The sequence below is a fragment of the Nelusetta ayraudi genome, unplaced genomic scaffold, assembly GCF_046127955.1.
Source record: "Nelusetta ayraudi isolate G7.1 ecotype Tasmania unplaced genomic scaffold, CSIRO-AGI_Nayr_v1 ptg000078l, whole genome shotgun sequence".
NCBI classification, from domain to species: Eukaryota; Metazoa; Chordata; class Actinopteri; order Tetraodontiformes; family Monacanthidae; genus Nelusetta; species Nelusetta ayraudi.
In genome coordinates this window covers 656,499-675,000 of record NW_027466128.1, presented here as the reverse complement: position 1 = coordinate 675,000, position 18,502 = coordinate 656,499, and the positions used below count along the sequence as shown (strand labels likewise).

General features: G+C 45.4%; 2 protein-coding genes across 2 annotated transcripts in view; both read left to right on the top strand.

The window, feature by feature from the left end:
• The window catches only part of nol6 (nucleolar protein 6 (RNA-associated)), an 18,164-nt gene extending 11,428 nt beyond the window's left edge, over positions 1-6,736 (top strand). The window contains exons 20-26 of the mRNA XM_076043842.1: positions 453-605; positions 753-850; positions 1,060-1,184; positions 4,235-4,324; positions 4,412-4,615; positions 5,677-5,778; positions 6,394-6,736. Of these exons, the coding sequence (XP_075899957.1) occupies positions 453-605; positions 753-850; positions 1,060-1,184; positions 4,235-4,324; positions 4,412-4,615; positions 5,677-5,778; positions 6,394-6,543 (922 nt within the window). The 3' untranslated portion in view covers positions 6,544-6,736. The remainder of the gene's footprint in view (positions 1-452; positions 606-752; positions 851-1,059; positions 1,185-4,234; positions 4,325-4,411; positions 4,616-5,676; positions 5,779-6,393) is intronic.
• A 6,325-nt stretch (positions 6,737-13,061) lies between these two features.
• aqp3a (aquaporin 3a) lies at positions 13,062-18,362 on the top strand. Its single transcript, XM_076043867.1, has 6 exons — positions 13,062-13,265; positions 16,106-16,232; positions 16,401-16,538; positions 16,634-16,749; positions 16,828-17,045; positions 17,143-18,362. The coding sequence occupies exons 1-6, from the start codon at positions 13,158-13,160 to the stop codon at positions 17,342-17,344; spliced, it is 909 nt and encodes a 302-aa protein (XP_075899982.1). The 5' UTR covers positions 13,062-13,157; the 3' UTR covers positions 17,345-18,362.
• Positions 18,363-18,502: the final 140 nt, after the last annotated feature.

Sequence of the window (18,502 nt, the reverse complement as noted above, 5' to 3'; positions counted from 1 at the left end):
AAACATCTTTCCTTGCACAAAAGCATTCAGTTCCTTTCCCTAATCTTATGTTGTAATTGTACTGCCATCCAGTTTAGATCAAACTGCAGCCGTTACAATATTAAGCTCCACGGTCGGGAATGTCCTGCTTCCCAGATGGCTTTGTGATGAGAAATTCCCCCTAAAGTCGTAATGTTGGGTGGGAGAGTTGAAGGAACCCTGACAGCCAAGAATTCGTTATTGGAGGTTAAGAGCTTTTTAGCCTTTTGAGCCACCAGGCCTGTTCTTGTGTTGCTCACTGCCTGCCTGTGTGAGCCACCTTGCCCCTGTACTGCTGTGTGCAGGTGGTTTCTGGCTACCAGCAGTAACAACAGCATCTTGCTTTTCAGACTTTACTGGAAGGTTGTCAACGGCAAGTGTGAAGTCCTACTTGCTATTGCTCACTGCTGCTGTTCTCCTCCCCCCATTTCTAGACTTCAGCAGCAGCACCCATGTTTTGGTGCAGTGTGTCGCCTGGCCAAGCGCTGGCTGGGTGCGCAGCTCCTCAGCGACGATGTGACGGAGGACGCGGCCGACCTGCTGGTGGCGTCGCTTTTCCTGCATCCTGCACCTTTTACTCCACCAGGGTATTGGCGGCCCCTTTCTCTGAAGGATTCTCCTCTCAAGTCGTGTTTTTGTGCACGCCTTCCAAAAATAAAAAAAAAAGAAAGAAAACAAAACTTGGCTTTGTTCGTTCAGTAGGTCATGTGAATGAATCCCTCGACCTCTCTCAGTTCTCCTCAGGTCGGCTTCCTTCGCTTCCTTCATCTGCTTTCCTCCTTTGACTGGAGGAACAACCCGCTGGTAGTCAATCTCAACAACCAGCTCACAGGCAAGCACGCACACACACACACACACACACACACACACACACACACACACACACACACACACACACGGACGCTTCCCACTGGGCCACACAAACAAATCCCTTCTAACCTCCATTCTGTGCACACACCCAACACACTTTGACATCCTGCTCATGTGCACTGCTGTTTCGCCGCCAAGTTGAGCTGCTGTTGTTTTGTGTGTCACGTGTAGCTGCCGACTACACAGAGATCAAGAATGACTTCATGGCCTCCAGGGAGTCCCTGCCCGTCATGTTTATAGCTACGCCTCAAGACAAAAAGCTCTCGATGTGGACAAAGAGAGCACCGAGTATACAGGTCAGTCGGCCCACCAAGACAAATACGCCACCACTTAAAAACTGGTTTAATATGTAAGAAAATAGCAATATCAAACAACTGAGATACAAAAAGATAAAATATTCAATTTTAACCCAAACATAAAAACGCATAATATACAATGCAACAGAACTAAGCTGTCAGATAATTGGATCGAAACTCTTACAATGCTTACAGTGTTAAAACAGGCAGAGGTAGTTACAAACAACGATGTAGAAAAGAGTTGCACGTTCTGGGCAGAGAGCAGTCACACAGTTTGCCGATCCTGGACCCCCTCCTCAGTGCACACTGCTCCCCTGGGTCGCACTGAAAACACATGAGACCAAAACAACAAGAGTTATAGATCCATCAGTTACTGTTGCAGGCAGTTCATGTGTCCGAAGCATTAAGCGACTGATAAAGGTAAGATTGATTTCAGAAGATGAGGCGACTCCAGACTCTAGATTCAGGTCGGGGGGGCAGTACCTACCATTGGAAGGTAGCCGTGCTTTTTTCTAAGACTTGGAAGGTGATTATTTTGAAGTCTTTCCAAAACGTCATGCAGGTCATTAATCTAGAAATCAAGAAATGATTTTTAAGAATCATGAAAATAGTGTCCACACAATAAACACATAACAATACATGCAGTAATCTAAAATAAAAGTCAAAATATATATTTTTTTTAAAGTCAACAACTTTGTTCAGCTTTCTGAAAGCACTTGGACTGACTTAGAAGATGCACGGTGCAGCTCACCAGTTGCTTTTCATTGCCGTCCTCCATTGTAGACAAGTAAGGCAGGTATTTAGATTTGTCCTCCTCTGTTTGAACGTGCGCGGAGCTGAAAAACTGTCCCGTGGCGCACAGCAGAATGCAGAAAAGGTACACACAGCAGCTTCCCATGGCGCGAGGCTGACCCAGATAAGTTTCCTGCGCTGGCCCACCTCACTCCCCCAACAACACGGAGCCTCTGTCAGCATCCTGCTTTATACGGCAGAGGAGAGCAGGAACTGTGTGAGCTGTGACGTCGTCGCCGGCCTCAGCAGGGGTTCCATTCTGTGCCGGTCGGTCACCTGCGTCGCCTGTGGGGGTTTTATTCTCAACTCTCATCCGCATTTCGGTTTGCTGCTGATCAACACAGGAGATGCAGATCTTTGAAATTTTAGGAATATGTGAAGATTTGATTGACCACTAGGGGGCAGACTTTGGTGTAGTGAATCAATTCTAGCAATGAGCATGAGTAATTTCCTAAATAGACAAAACGCATCTTCCACTAAAATGTGTCGCCAACAACTTATTTTGTGTGAGCTAAATATGCTTCAAATTACCTGCAGATTTTTATTTTAAACATTTTTTAAACAATTGTTGTTTTAAACAATCTTTTTTTGTCAAGCTGCAATGTAGGGTGACTCGGTTTGGGGCTTTTAGGTTTTCAGGATGGCCTTTAAATCCTAAAGCTTGAAGACCATTTCTTTGGGTGCTTTTTTTCCGAAATAAAATTGTCTTGCAAAACTGAGCGTCACCCAGAAATGAATACGCATCGGTTTTCAAGCGCATCAAAGTTGGAAGCGATTTTAGATTGCGCTGATAAAAAGAGCACGAGTTATTACATTGTTTATCCATTTGTTCCAAAGTGATGTGCCAAGGGGCTGCATTTGTCAGCTGATGACACATGAAATGAAATGAAAAGAAAATAATCTTTAATGAATGACAAGGAATTAAGGCTGAGGATCTGAATAGTCAAAGGGGGATCAGTGCTCCAGGATTACCGTCCGTTGGTGGGCACTGTGTGACGGAAAGCCACGTGAGGGATGCAGCGTGTGGTTTCCGCCAACTTCATTTGCCTTCGTATGTTTAAAAGGACGGCTCTAATAGGTGATGCGGCCTGTGCTTCCTGTTTTCGAAAAGCTTTTGTGCCGACACAGGACATTTTCTGGCCATGCGGAACAATTAAGCTCGACAACCCCTAGAAAAACACTTTTATTGATGCTCTTGATTTCCCCACTGCTGTTTTAAGTGCTCTGTGCTCTCAATAATGTAATGGTGGCAAAGAAAAACAATTTGAAACATCTCGTTTGCTGTGTTAGTCTCGCAAAGCAGGCAGACGACGAATCCAAAGTGTTCTCAGTCGGCCTCGGGAACTGCGAAACCAAACCAGTGTCATTGTAGTCGTGATAAAAGTGCGGCAGAAGTTTTGCAAGCTTCCCAAGGTGACCGTGACCATGAATTTGAGCAATTTTCTTTTCTCACCTTGAAGTACAAACAAGGGTGAGCGCTGCAGGCACCACTGTTAATCCAATCCAAACAGTTTGGTGAAAGACTGCAAAGCATCATGACTTGCCACTGAGCAGCCACTGTTTTCACGAACAAACACACACACCAAAAAAACCAAGGGGATGTCGCGTCATTTTCCAAGTCATCCTCGGCCACGTGTTTCCAGACTCCTCCTGTCCCGTTGTCTTGCTGATGAACTTGCGACATGCCGCGCTTTTTGTCCAAGCGCAAAGCCTTGTCCTTCTTCCTCCTAAACAACACAGTCTCACTCTGAAGAAGGCACATATTGACGTTTTGGCAGAACCTCACGACTGCACTCAGTGCCTTCCTCTGCCGCCAGCGCCTTCATTATGCGCCTTCCACGCTCGCTCATAGACATTCATTGAGGTCCGTAGACGGCACATTGCTCTGTGTGTGGCTCAGCCGTCTCTAGAATTCCTCTGCTCTGACGGTAATTCGATAATGTTGAGAAAATTGAAAAAAATCAATAATGCTTTCGCAATCCAAAATGTTTGCCAATAAGCTTCTCTCTTCTTTATTTATTTTTTTCTAAAGCCCTAAACGCAAACAGATCCTGAATACAGGATCTGTTACAGAACTACAAGGGTCCATTTGGTGGACACTGTAATATTTAATGTTAACATTAGTGTTCAATAACAAGAACCAGAAGCGGACATTTGGTGTCCCAGCCCGATCGGTCCAAGTGTTGCACACAAAATGTGAAGAGGATTTGAGGTCCATGCGCCCCCTGTTTGACCCTCTGCTTGCTTTGCGTCTTCAGATGCTGCAGCGCGCGGTGACGCTGGCCGCGGAGAGCCTGAAAGTTCTGGAGCATCAGCTGACGGACGGCGGCCAGACGCAGGACGTCAAGGTCGGTGGGAAAAGCCCTCCTAGCGGCCGCTCGGCCCTCGCCTTTCTCCCTCAAAACTGATGTCGACTCGCCTGTGCCTTTGTCTAGGTGGTCATGCGCCCCCCTCTGGACGTCTACGATGTGTTGATCCACCTCAACCCCAAGCAGGTGCCGCTGCTCGGCCAGGCCGTGGACCCCCCCGCCGTCAACTTCAGCAGGGGCGTCATGGCGGGGGCCGCCGTGGCCGAGTCCGGAGGGGCCCTGCCCGTCGTCGACTACAACCCCGTGGCCCTCTACCTGTCCGAGCTCAGAGTGAGTGCGAGGAGGGTTGATGTGATTTTAGAATACAATAGAAAGCCTTTATTTATCCCATATTGGGGAAACATACATAATTACAGCAACATATAGTGCAATAGAGAGGGGAAAATATGTCCATTTGAAAAATTAAAGAAATAAAATAAACTTTATCTTAAGAAAGGAAGGAAAATCTACATCACATTACATTGAAATATAAATAAGCATTTTATTGCACTTTAATGAAATTAGTAACTGATTAAAAAAAAAAAATATTGAGTGCTTTAAAGCAGTTCTTTATTGAGGGGGTGATGTGCCTTTATTGGGTGTGTCACACAATCTCAGACCGCAAACTGCAACTCAGCGAGAAACAATTCAGACATTTGTCAGAAGCATTTAGCTCCTCAATGTCCGCTACAGGTCCCGAGAGGCCTCGTGGCCTGATTAACTTTTGCTTTTCGCTTTCCAAATATTGTAAATTTAAACGCTGGTCTCAGTTCAAAGACTCTTTCATATTTGTCAAGACTCTTGCAACTGATCCCTGAAATCTGCCAGCGGTTGGCCAAAGCGCGCCAAGCAAACCTGCCGACGTTCTCACGCATTTTGTAAACACCAGCTGGAAGCCAGCAGCGGATAAACTAAGTAAAGTTGTTCATCTCGCTGTGGTGTAATATGAGGTGAAGCTGCACCGCATCCGCGTTCAGCGGAATGCCAAATGATACATGACAAACTTACATTGCACAACAAAAATACCAGTAACCTGACTAAGAGTGGAGGAGTCTCGTCTACAAAGTTTCCCCAGACCCACATCTCTTTAGTATTGATGGGCTGACCCGATTAATGAAGATCTGCATGACCTGTAAAAAAAGAGGGTTATTTATTTATTTTTTTTGCAGAATACAACGGTCATAAATGTGATTACAAGGGGTCTGTAATTGCCACTTGAATGTTTGCAGCACCTTAAATGTCTTTTGCATTGTTGGCAACTTCTTTCACAGGCGGATAACAAACCTCTGATATCTTTCTTTCCTTTTCATTATTAATCCTCTTTGCATCTTGAACCAACTGTCTGTCATCAGGATGCCTTTGGAGACCTCGCCCTCTTTTTCTGTGATCCCCATGGTGGAACAGTGATCGCAGTCTTATGGAAGCCAAAGGCCTTCACCGCGGTTCCCTTCAAGGTGAGGTCATTGAAAGCATCACTGTGATTGTTGATGGTAAACGGTTGTGGAGAGCGTTGAACTTTCAGTCACTTTAGTGATGTTCCGTCTTTCCATGAAATCCACCTTCACTACCCTTTTTTTTTTTTTTTTTTTTTTTTGCTCCCCCCACCTTTAAGTCAGTTTTTGTGTCTTAACCCACTGTGATTGAAAATTAGCATTTTGTTATCATGCTGCAGTGAGCAGCACTGATTTGTGGCTGCCTCCGTGTTGTCCCCTTCCAAACGTGGCAGGTCCAACAAAGCAGTTTTTAGCGGGAAGCTAAAGCAGAGCGTCTTTGGGAATATCCTTCATGGTTAATTGTGTGCGGTTAATCCCCTGGAATCTGGGGATGAAAAATAAAGAAGTCGTATTTTGTCAGCTTCCTAACCTGTAAAAATGGCTCCGCAGGTTTTACTGTTAACAATAGCCCGTATTCACTGGAACAGGCCTCACCTTAGTTATTTATCTTGACTCGTGCACGCTCTGTGAGATCCAGAGTTGGTTTAAGAAGTTGATAACCATCTTATTGCTGCTAGTTTAGGCAAATATTGTTGCAGATGCCAGGCCTCTGACTCTTTCCTTCCTCACTTGCAGACGTCGCAGGTGTCCGCCCGGAACGTGGAGGTGAGCGGAGAGACGGTCAACACCTTCCCCAACGTCGAAGCCATACTGGAGGACTTCCGCATCATCGGAAAGGATGTGGTGAAATCGGTGGAAGCCAGGACTGAAAAATGGTCATTTTAGAGACGCCGCCCTCACTTGTGTATCGCGTCCCCGACTCTGGCAGCGATAATACTGTAGTTTGACAGGGAAATAGATTTTGAACAATACCATGTGGCGTCTATGACCGAAAATAAGTGAGATCATGTCTAATAATTAATAAATGGATATTTCTACTTCTGTGTTTCTGCGTTTGGTGTCAAGAAGCTGCGAGCCGTTGCTGCTCCTCCGGAGGGGGGGGGGGGGGAGAGAGAGAGTGTCGGTGTTGGGACACTCTTGAGGATGTTCTGGATAAACCATAAAAGTTGAAATACCATGTCATTCCTCAAGAAATCCTCGCCAACGCTCCCCACTCCCTGCCAGACCACAGGCATGTCTGTACGAGCTAGTTAAGTCTGCAGCCGCCCCAGAGCTTCACAAACAAGAAGCGAGGCTCACGGTAGAGAAAACATCTGCAAGAGAGAGAGAGAGAGCTGCCAATGCTTTTGCCTCACAATATGGTGTCTGCCCGAGTGATCAGAGGACAATGCTTGCACGCCAGCTCTTTGGTCACTGCCGTTCACCTTCAGGTGATGCCATGCGTAATAAAGTAAATCCTGTCGGAACCCGTATTCCTTGTGACAGTCCCTGTGAACAGGAGAGGGGTTGGAGAGGGGGCGGGGGGTGAATCTGAGGTTTGGGTTCCAAAGGCTGATCCAGATGGATCCGATGCTGTAGAAGTTGCCACATGTCAGACTTCCGAGCAACTTGAGCTGATTCGAATTTACTGTTGACTGAAGATTGCAATCGCCGTCTGTGCCCGTGCTTGTCCGTCATTCATCAGCCAACAGCATCGCTCGAGACAGATGTGAGGTCTCGTAACATCGCCATCAATAGACTTGTGAAATTCCAAAACTGTGTGTGTGTGTTCCAGAATCAACCTGTGTTGTTAGATCTGCTGGATCCACAAACGAATCTTTGACTTTTGGCCCATGTGAAGTTGCAACGTCTTTCTGATGGCGCTCAACGTGACGTTCTGCCAAGCTCCTGACATTTCAGCCCAGCGCCTTCAAACCGGCAGTGAAAGGACAATAAAAAATCTGATACGCAGGTGAAGGTTGTGATTAACGCCGGAGCCAAATGTGCTTGTCACTGGAACGCTATGTTCCATATGATCCCAGGGCAGAAAACATGCAAGCGATTGTAAAGACAAAGCAAAGATGTTCCCGTTTTTGAAATTGAGACACAAGATACTTTAAAACAAACCGAGAAATCAAGTTAATTGCATATGCAGTGGGGAAAAGGTCACTTTGTCATGGACTCCCTCAGTAGTCGCATTAACGGAAGAGCAACGCTTTCATAGATTAGCATTTAGAACAGGCGTGGGCAAACTACAGCCCGGGGGCCAAATGCGGCCCATTAAGATTTTTAATCCGGCCCACTGAACTTGAAAAAATTGTATAAATAGTAAGTCATAAAATAGCTGTACTTCATCCATTTTTGTCTGCGTCGTTTCAATAAAGAGCTAAATACCCTGGGGCCTCAAAGACATTTTGATGTAACGCTTTTGTTCATTTTCAATTGACATTAAAGCAGCATGTTTTCCCCATATCCCATGATATTTTTTTTTTTCCTCCAATGAGGTGGGTCACCAAAACACTCCAACCAGTCTAAAAGTTTGCTCGCCCCTGATTTAGAATATTCTTTAAAACGCTCCTGTGGACAACAATAACTGTACACCTTGTCCACAGCGAATCTCGTGTTACTACTGATTGTCACCCCTCCTGTTAAGATGGTCTGGAAATGCACTGCGAGACACAGCACAACAACACAGCATGCCATAAAAGAAGTTTATCACCCTGACATGACGGTGGCGGGAGACGGCAGCGGGTGACACAAGTGCACAATCACGAACAGCCGTCTGAATGAGCAAGGCAGCCCGTTTTCTTAAGCGTGTGACAACAAACCTGTGTGATGTGACGTGAGTCACTCAACATTGATTTTTTTTTTTTTTAAGGATCTTTTCCGGGGGGGGACTGCAACACTTGAGCAGATCCCAGGCACGACGCTGCAGCCTAGTGGAGGTATGCCGGCCCACTTCAAACCCCTGATATGTCTGCATATTTCCCGTTGATCCCTTTGAGATTTTTCAGATTGTTACAGATGAGAATATTTTAGAACTTATTATGAAATCTAGCCGCAGACTGGAATGAAGGGAGCCTTTGAGAGGTCAGTGGATCAGACTCTGGGCTTTATGACCTTGCCCCGAGTGTCTCCGGGCAAGAGGGTGGAAGCCACATGAAAACAGACAAAAAAAAAAGAAAAAAGCAAGCGAGAGGTTTGCTGCTCACTGACTTGTGTTTTTGAAGCGCTGTGTGTGGCCGGTGGGACAGCAGCAGCAGTGCAGGCGGCAAAACATCCATTGATCATTTTTAGTGTCGGCTGATAATCCGTTTTTTTTGGGGGGGGGGGGGGGGGGGGGCAGAGTGCCAGCGTGGTCTATCTGTCTATCTATTGGTCTCACGGATATCAATCTGTCTTCACCTGGCGGCGCCCTCCCTTCCCTCAGCACCTGGTGAAAAACAACAGCTCATCGCTTTGCACCACCGCTGGAGGCAGGAGGAGGTGGTGGTGGTGGGGGGGGGTACATCTGCTCGACACATGGCGCATGTGGCAATCAATCGCCACCGCGGGAGGAAAGCAAAACAAAGCCACAGGAAAAATACGCTGTTTGTGTGTTTGTGTGTGTGTGTGTGTGTGTGTGCGTGTTTACCTCCGTGCGTACCTTCCCCTCCTGTCCCACAATATTGCAGCTCCTATGGCCTTGTTTTCCTCCTGGCGTCCCAGTGATCCTCTTTTCTGGGCTACTGCAGAAAAGAGGATCTCTCCCACTTTAAGTAACATACACTCACTGGCAGCTTCATTAAGTGCACCTGACTAGTACTGGGTAACCAATAAAGCATCAGGGGAAAGTGTGTCGTGGTTAGCACTGTCGCCTCACAGCAAAAAGGTTGTGGGTTCCATTCTGGGCCTGGGCCCTTTCTGCGTGGGGTTTGTATGTTCTCCCCGTGTCTGCGTGGGTTCCCTCTGCGTTCTCTGGCTTCCTCCCACAGTCCAAAAACATGCATGTGAGGTGAATTGGAATCTCTAAATTGACCAAAGTGACGACCATGGCTGTGTCTCAATTCAGGGTCTGCATCCTTCGAAGTGTGCATTTGAAAGGAAGTTGCGTCATAGCACTGCGCGGAGGCTCGTCCCAATTCCCCAAAGTCTGAAGGACGCTCCAAATGCGTCCTTGAAAATGCGCCCTACTTTTAGCCGATTCCAAGGATGCACCGCTACTATCCTTCGCGTCCTTCTGTATCCCAGGATGCTTTGCGTGCTGCTGCAAAGCATCGTGGGATGCTGGGAAGTCAGCTAAAATTCGCGGCATGTACTGGCAAAGACACACTTCGTATAAATTTAAGTATTAAATTTCACATAAAATATTCAGTGGGGGAGGCGGGTTTTGGTTCGTCCTTCTTGGCTGGGTCCATGGGAGGACGCTTCCTTCAGACGGAGGACGCTTCGTTCGAAGGATGCAGACCCTGAATTGAGACACAGTCCGTGTGTGTGGGAACGAATGGTTGTTTGTTTCTATGCGGCACTGCGATGAACTGGTGACTCGTCCAGGGTGTCACCCTGCCTTCGCCCCATGACAGCTGGGAGAGGCTCCAGCAGACCCCCGCGACCCTGAGTGCAGGAACAAGTGTGTATTGAAAATGGACGGACGGATGGGAGTGTGTGTATACACACCGCCTGACGGTTGGACGCGTCGATGCTGTTCTGCAGAACTGCTCAAATAACCAGTGCTTTTATGAGTTACTGTTACTGTTGTTGTAGCCACAGGACACCTGGATATGTTCTCTTTATTTTATATTTATTCTATATTCTCCGTAAACCCCAAAGTGACATTTTTCTGAAATGTTCAGACCAGCCCGAATTGCAAACGCTGTACCTAATAAAACAGCCAGGGACAACTGAACATTTTACCAATATTAAAGAAGTGTACATTCTTATTATCAGTGATTGAAAAGAGAACAATTATTTATTTTGACGTTAAACTACAAACAACACCTAAGCCCATTTATGCCTCGGTTCAGTTTCATGTCTTTTGGTCTCTTTAAACATGTCTTTATTGTGCTCTGAACATGATTATACAACTTTCACATGAAAAATTTGTCTCGATGCAATCCATCATCGGCCTCAGAATGGGAGGATGAAACACTGTGCAGCAGCAATTATGCCAAACACATCAAGTATTACTTCCAGGCCTGTGCCTAGAGACTGTCAGAGGCTATTGCCTCATTTCTATTCATACAAGTGAGAGATGAGACTTTCAGTCAGGGTAACTCGACCATGGGCGGAGCTTCAGCCAGGGTCACCAGGTTTACTTCCTGCTCTTAATTTTTCCCGGAACGTCGTCAAATTCTCCCGTCTTCTCACGCGAGGTCAAAATTGCAAGGAAATTTTCGGCAAAAAAATAATATTGAAAAAAATAATAAGAGCGCACTGTTATCCAAACAAACCTGTTATCTTGCCACTCATTCACTTTCAGGAAACAATTGCGCAACTTGATGACGCATGGAGGTCTGACGCCGGTGCTGCGACTGACATGAGTCAGAGGCCTCGGGCCACGGCAGCGCTGAGAACACTTACACAGCCGTCATTAGCCTTTGGTTTAGTCCGCGTTCTCAGATAGACAGTGTTGCCTTCCACTCAAGTGGAACATTTTATATTTCCCACCAAAGGCATTGAAACCTTAAAGCATACTTTGATGTATTAACAATCAAAAGTAGGACAGACAGGATTGAATTAAGGTGCACCGGGTTGATCAGCACTTCAGCCAAGGATCCAAACAAAGTAAACGTCCAACAAAATAAAAGTAATGCTGCACTGATGTCTCGCGATAGAGGCATTGCTGTGGGGAAATGTTCTCACAGCCCCCATTGTGGCCGCACAAAGACGATGTAATATGCGGTGATGAGGTTTCAGGCCAGGCACAATGGAACAGGTCAGATAAAACCAGGTGAAGGGGAATAAAAAGCGAGAGACGTGTGTGAACCAGTGCAAGCAAGCCAGTTGCACGAGCGGCACTCAGGTGCCGGTTACAGACTGAGACAGAGTGTCTATGACTGATGTTTTTCTGCCGAACGAGGAAAAATGTCTCAAGAAGGAGAAACCGGTGGGGAAATCCAGAATCTCTTCATAAAATTGTGATTCAACAGTCGGGTTGAATCTGTTCTTCATTATATAAACAATGACTGGTAAATAGCCTCTTGATAATGTAAATATATATGTATATACAGTACATACTGTACATATATATGTGTGTGTGTATATATGTATTTGTAAATATATACATATGCATACATATTGATATTTCAAATTATTTTTTAAGTACATTCTATTCAGTAGCATTGCTGCAGTGCATACAGTTAAGATGTACGTACTGTGTGATTACATGTTAGATTAGCTTGAAGTTTGGTGAGAAGAAGAGCCGCCTTTTCATATCTCAACACCTACGAGGCACGCCTGATGCATGGGATGCTTAAAACGTATGTTTATGTATGGGCCTAGTTTCAGAATTGGCATCATCACAGCGGTAGGTCAGACTTGTTGTTGTCTCTTCTTTAAGGACTTCCATTCTTCACAGGGTTTTCTTCTGTTTCTCACATGCGAACAGATAATCAGCCAATGTTTTCAGGTTAAGAGCGTGCGGTGCACCGTGATCGCAGACACCCGTGTGTGCGTGGGTGGGGAGGAGAGGAGAGGAGAGGAGCGATTGATTGTTAAATGTTCATGACGTGCAGTTGTTATACTGTATAACTGTGTAGGCAATGTACGTGACCTTGTGGGTCTGTTTTGCAATAATTAAAAAAAACAAAAAATGGTTATGGTTATGTTCGCTACCAGCGAGGAAATTCAAAACATCATTGAGATTGTGATTGATTCTGTTATCAAATTCTTAAAATCTACACTGTGAATGCAATGCAGAATCAGCAGTCTTTTATTACGTGTGTATTTAACAAAGTTTTTACAGAGTGTCATTGAGGCACTATTACACTGTATCACATGGCACTATAATATTTTTTCAATATGCAAACTATATAAGCAGTCGGCACTGAGAGATAAAAAAAAAGACAAGGCCAAAGTGAGTCCTTTTCATTTAGATTATTTTTAACAGATTGATACACGAACAACACAGCAGCACACATGCAGACATAGATAATGTTAAAATCAAAGACGTGTCAATGATAAATGAGTCGCAGAGGTAAGACAAAGATGGTACTGTTGATGTTGTGTGTTTGCGTGTGTGTGACTGTGTGTGTGTCCGTGTGTCCGTGTGTGTGACATCTACAGACGGAGAAAGTTGGAGAGAGAGCAGCAGTGTGGAAACCAGAGTGTGAATCACACCGGTGAAAGCGAGGAGGCGTGGCTCAGAGGGTGGGGCCCCACTCGGCCTTGGCAGCCGCCCAACCCCGGCTCATCTTGGCTCTATAAGAGGAGCCTCCTTCGTCCAGATCGACAGCCACTCAGGACAGTCCCAGTCGCAACGCTCTCCTCGCAGACTCAGCAGCCGCCGCCGCCGCCGCCCCCCGACCAAGAAAGACGCCAACATGGGTCGTCAGAAGATGTACCTGGAAAAACTGTCACACTTCTTCCAGATCCGCAACCTGCTGCTCCGTCAGGCCCTGGCGGAGTGCCTCGGCACCCTCATCCTTGTGGTAGGACAAGCTTGTGTTGTTTTTGTAATTTGTTGTTGTTGCGTGGAAGTGGAGTTATTTGAACACTGCTGTTGTGTAGTTCAATTCAAAAGTGGATCATACAGCATCGATGGGGATTATTTTAGAGTACCTCAGCTTTGGGATCACTCTGGTCACTTCAGTCCAGATTATTCTGTTACAACTTTTCCATATTTCAATTTGTAAATGTGGCCCATACATAAATATATTTTTTAATTTATTTATTTTTTTTGCAAAATGATCAACCAATGTATTATTTCATTAATGGCCAACAAAAAAAAACAAAAAAAAACTTTGGTTCATTTCAGGACCTGTACTTACTTTTACTTGAATGAAGGTGTTGAATCAGTTCTTTTACTTTTATCACAGTATTTTTTTTTTTTTACACAAGTATTCAGACTTTTACTTAACTACAGAATGTGAATACTTTTGCCACCTCTGACGGTCTCAAGTTAAAGTGGTCCTTTCAACTTTGCTTACGTCTTCATAGAAACTGAGGAAACAGACCAAAATAGTCAAATAGAAAATTAATAATTAACCGGTTCTTCTTTATTCTCTTAGAGTGCCGTCACACTCATTATTTAATTCTTTTCATCTTGAAATATGATCGATAACCCTCCAAGCGACAGAATTTGGACAGATTTGACACATAACTGATGCAAGTCGCAGGTCCAGCACCGACACCTGGCAGGTGGCGCTCAGTTATTTGAGGTGGCACACGTGAAGGGTGAATAGCACTCTGCAAAGATCAGAGATTAGAACAAAGACGTCGGTGTCAGACGAGAGACGTTGTTCTGTGTTTACAGTCACAGAGTATTTGCTCGGGGCTGAGATCCAGGACCCAAGGGTGAAAGAAACTGTCACAACATCCACACGGCACGGCCTCACAGTCACGAGGAGCGCGGAGATGCTGTTTTCCTTCCTGCAGTGTTAAAAACCCAGACCGCGGGCGGTTGCCAAAGAGCAACATACATACTGTGGGCCTGGGCTGACACCAGTTTCACAGTTGGTGAGGGCTGTTCAGCAAACCAGCTCAGCCTGAACACACCTGGGAGTAATTGAGTAGTTTTCCCAATTCAAAGTCTGGAACACGTTGAGTATATATCGAAGAAAAAAAAAAAAAATCAGGTGTGAGGCCTTTAACCCCGCACCAGGCCAGGAGTTACGCAATCCTATGATTGTTGTGGTGCGGGCTAAACTACAGGGTTTTTTGTTGCCGTGATTGACAGTGAAGGTGCGTCGCAGTCAGCGGATGATGACACATGCCCATGGCAGCACTGGGAGGTTCCAGAGCTGCGACAATGGAGACCGCATTTCATTCATGGCTCGCATAATTTCATCTTAACGTGCAGACGATGACATTCTGTAGGTGCCTGTCCTTGTCTTACTGCCCCGGTCACTTCCCCAGTTGATGTGTGTGTGTTGCAACCGGTGACATATTGAGAGAAGCGCGCAGCCAACTAGTGATAAATTACTCTGACGGTTTCGAGTGTGTGAGGCTGCGCACGTATCTTTTGAAAATCTATTGATTTTGGCTGTCTTTGCACTGAGCCAACAGATAAGTTATGACAATCCTTAAACATGATGATCATTAGTAACACAGCCGGTCGTGCACTTTGTCTTTAAAAGTTCATTGACGTTTTAAAAATGACATGACGTATTCAGCAGGCTGGTTAGCCGACCGTAACTCCCTAAAAGCACTCCACTGCGTTTTTGTTTTCCACTTTACACAATGTTTCACTGTTACAAACACATCAGCCGTGCACAGCAGCTCAGCAGGGGTCTCCAGGCCGTTTCTCACAGTTTGAAAAGCTCCCACAAAAGTTAATTTAGGATGTGGTTCCAAGGCCGTTAGACACGTGTTTGTGCAGGCAGGCGTCTGTTTCTTTTTGTGTGCTTTTTTTTTTGCTAAAAGCTCCCCAGCAGGATTAAAAGGTGGTGGCGTGTGGCCGCAGGCGTGAACACAACCAGCCCGCCGAGTCAGCTTAATTGAAGGTGCGCTTAAAGAAGCGGTGGGGGGGCGCGGGCGGCTAACTAGGCACAACGACATGTTAGCGAGGCGCTGGAAGTCTTGGCGAGTGTGCAGGCGGCAGGCAAGACGTACAAGTCTGAGTTGGACAAAGTTCATGAGGCTCTTCTGGTAAAACCTGATCCAGAGAAGGACGTTGGCAATGGCCACCATAGTGGTCCAACATTTGCAATCTAATATTTCTGACATGAGGAAGAACTTACAAAAAGGCGGGAAAAGAATGACTTTCTAAATCGATATCGTCCCATCAAGCATGTCGCAACGCGAGGCGAGAGTCAAAAATAAATCCTCGGTGCTGACACAAGGTTGATTAAAGGAGACTTTTTCCACCAATGGATGCCCACACAGTCAGTAATGATGAGCTGCTCGCTGGCGCCAGTCTCCCAGGGTGTGGTCTAACCTCAACATCTGAAACCTGAATGAAAAGTCGCCTCACTGCAAGAAGAGCAATGGGCCGTGCATGGACCTCACGCTTCACCCCTCCCTCAATCCCAGATTTATTTGGCATACAGCTAAAACAGCATGGAATCTGCTCAACAGGATGGCTGCAGCTTATTTACTAGTGCGAACCCTGCGAATCCTCAACAGCATGATTTAAGGGTTGGCTACAAAACACAAAACAAAAGAAAAAATGTGGCTCACGAAAGAATTTTAAAAATTACCATAATTAAATTTAAAAGTGCATCACTCAAATCGTTCCCTTGGTAGAGATGGACATTGGAGACAATTTTAGATGTCCTTATGCAATCTGGGATCCCACAATAAACTTGCTTTTCATTGTCTTTCCCTCCAGATGTTTGGCTGCGGTGCTGTGGCCCAGCTGGTGTTGAGCGGTGGAACCCATGGAATGTTCCTCACTGTCAACTTTGCTTTCGGCTTTGCGGCCACCTTGGGTATCCTAGTGTGTGGCCAGGTATCAGGTAAACAAAATGATATCTTTGAAATGTCCCAGTCCAATTCCTCATGTTTATTTTAATTTGCTTTATTAAAAAAAACCCAACACAAAACACTTTGGCACTTAGGCTTCAAATTTTTTGTAAGTTGTGAGACGTGTCCAGGGCCTTGACTGTTGCGTCTTCCATTCACAGGTGGCCATCTGAACCCTGCCGTGACCTTTGCCCTGTGCCTACTTGGCAGAGAGCGCTGGAGGAAGTTTCCCATGTACTTCCTCTTTCAAACAATCGGTGCCTTTTTTGGTTCCGCCATCATCTTCGGCATGTACCACGGTAAGCAGTAACTCCAGGCATGAAGACAGCTTTCAGTGCTGTCACATCCGTGAATGAGCACAACTTCAGCTTTATTGTCATCCTCGCACCTTTAGATGCCCTGTGGGACTTCCCCGGCTCTTTCAACATGACCGGACCTAAAAACACAGCTGGAATCTTTGCCACCTACCCTGGGAAACACCTCACCATCGTCAATGGCTTCTTCGATCAGGTATTTTCTTTTCTTGTGAGCAGATACCACCGTGTCACAATAGGGGTTCACTTCAATCTCTTCCACTGTTCTTCACAGATCATCGGAACTGCCGCGCTCATAGTTTGCATCCTGGCTATCGTGGATCCTTACAACAACCCCATCCCTCAAGGACTGGAGGCCTTCACTGTTGGCTTTGTGGTCCTGGTCATTGGCTTTTCAATGGGCTTTAACTCTGGCTACGCTGTCAACCCAGCCAGAGACCTCGGCCCGCGACTCTTCACTGCTATAGCAGGCTGGGGATCTGGCGTCTTCACGTAAGTCGACAAAAAAAATTCAACCCATGTTGATATTTTATGCACACAATCCATGCAGATAATATATAATGACTTGCCGTTTTTTTTCAATGGTCAGGGCTAGAAACGGTTGGTTCCTGGTGCCGGTCTTTGCTCCGTTCCTTGGCACCATCATTGGCGTGATGATCTACCAGCTGATGGTCGGCTTCCACGTGGAGGGAGAGCAACGCGACAGGAACAACGCAGAGTCGGAGAATGTGCGACTCACCAACGTCACCGCCAACAATGAAAACACCAAGAACGGCAAAGAGATGAACTGAGAGACTCTCATCAAAATTTTTGTCTGTAAATACTCGCACACAACAGCACGTCCTCCTTCCACCCACAGCTGCTTTTACAAACCTGTTTTCACTGGCTGTTGGGACGACTGCTCCCCCCTGAAATGACTGTGTGTTTGTGAGAAGAGGCCAACGGTGTATTTATATTATGATGTAGAGGAACGGATTGTGTGCAATTTAGGGAGAAACACAACTTCAGAAACGTAGAATTACATTAATTCTTTAAACGACAATGATGAAGATTTGAATAATAGTGTCTTTAAACACAGTTTAAACAGTATTGTCTGCTTTTATATAGATGTAGTTTATGGTCTTAAAGACTTATATGCCATAGATGTATCTGGACACAAGTGTTTTTTGTTTTTTTCTTTCATTTCGGCAGTCCTGAACCTTTCACTCTGTTATATTTGAAGTCAGGGAAATTGTCAGGAAATTGTGGCATTATAATTGAATCAAACTTCCAACTAAGAACTCAGAAGAAGTAGTAGTAGTAGTAGTGGTAGTAGTAGTAGTAGTAGTAGAAGAAGAAGAAGAAGAAGAAGAAGAAGAAGATCATGCATATGGTTAACATCAAGCCTGTTCTTAGGAACTTACTCTAGTTACAAGCTTCCCACAGCATTCTTCACTTGACCACTGTCATCCAAAAGCAGCTAAGTCAAAGTGGTTGCCTTTTTTATAAACATTCATTCTTCCAATACAGTTAAAAATAACAGACAAACTGACAATTGTGATATTTCACCTGCACATTGAATCATTTGAGCCCCGCTTGAGCTAAATATTGTCGGAAATGATTCCAGCCTTTATATTGTATGTTGAGAAACATCATGTATGTGTAGAAAAAAAGAGCCAACTGTCTCTTTCATGTGTACAGCACCACATTAACCCAATTACTATTTCTTTTAAAACCACTGTACTGTCGATTTCTGCCTGACATTGTGTTTTAATGTAGGTCGAGGGGAATCGCTTCTGTAGTGACTTTCAATAAAGTTTTTGTAAATAACGTGTCAGGTTACGTGCTTGTTGTCGTTGTTCTCCGTTCCCAAATGCTTCTCATTTTGTGACACCCAACAGCAGAACTGGCTATGTCACTTACACCCTTTTGCAGAATGGCTTGGGAGCGTCAACCTTGGGGTTAGATAA

Bases quoted from the DNA above. Each gene is read 5' to 3' on its own strand.
- aqp3a (XM_076043867.1), top strand. From the start codon at position 13,158: ATGGGTCGTCAGAAGATGTACCTGGAAAAACTGTCACACTTCTTCCAG. The intron at 16,750-16,827 runs GTATTTTCTTTT...TGTTCTTCACAG, and splicing joins TCAATGGCTTCTTCGATCAG to ATCATCGGAACTGCCGCGCT. The intron at 17,046-17,142 runs GTAAGTCGACAA...TTCAATGGTCAG, and splicing joins TGGGGATCTGGCGTCTTCAC to GGCTAGAAACGGTTGGTTCC.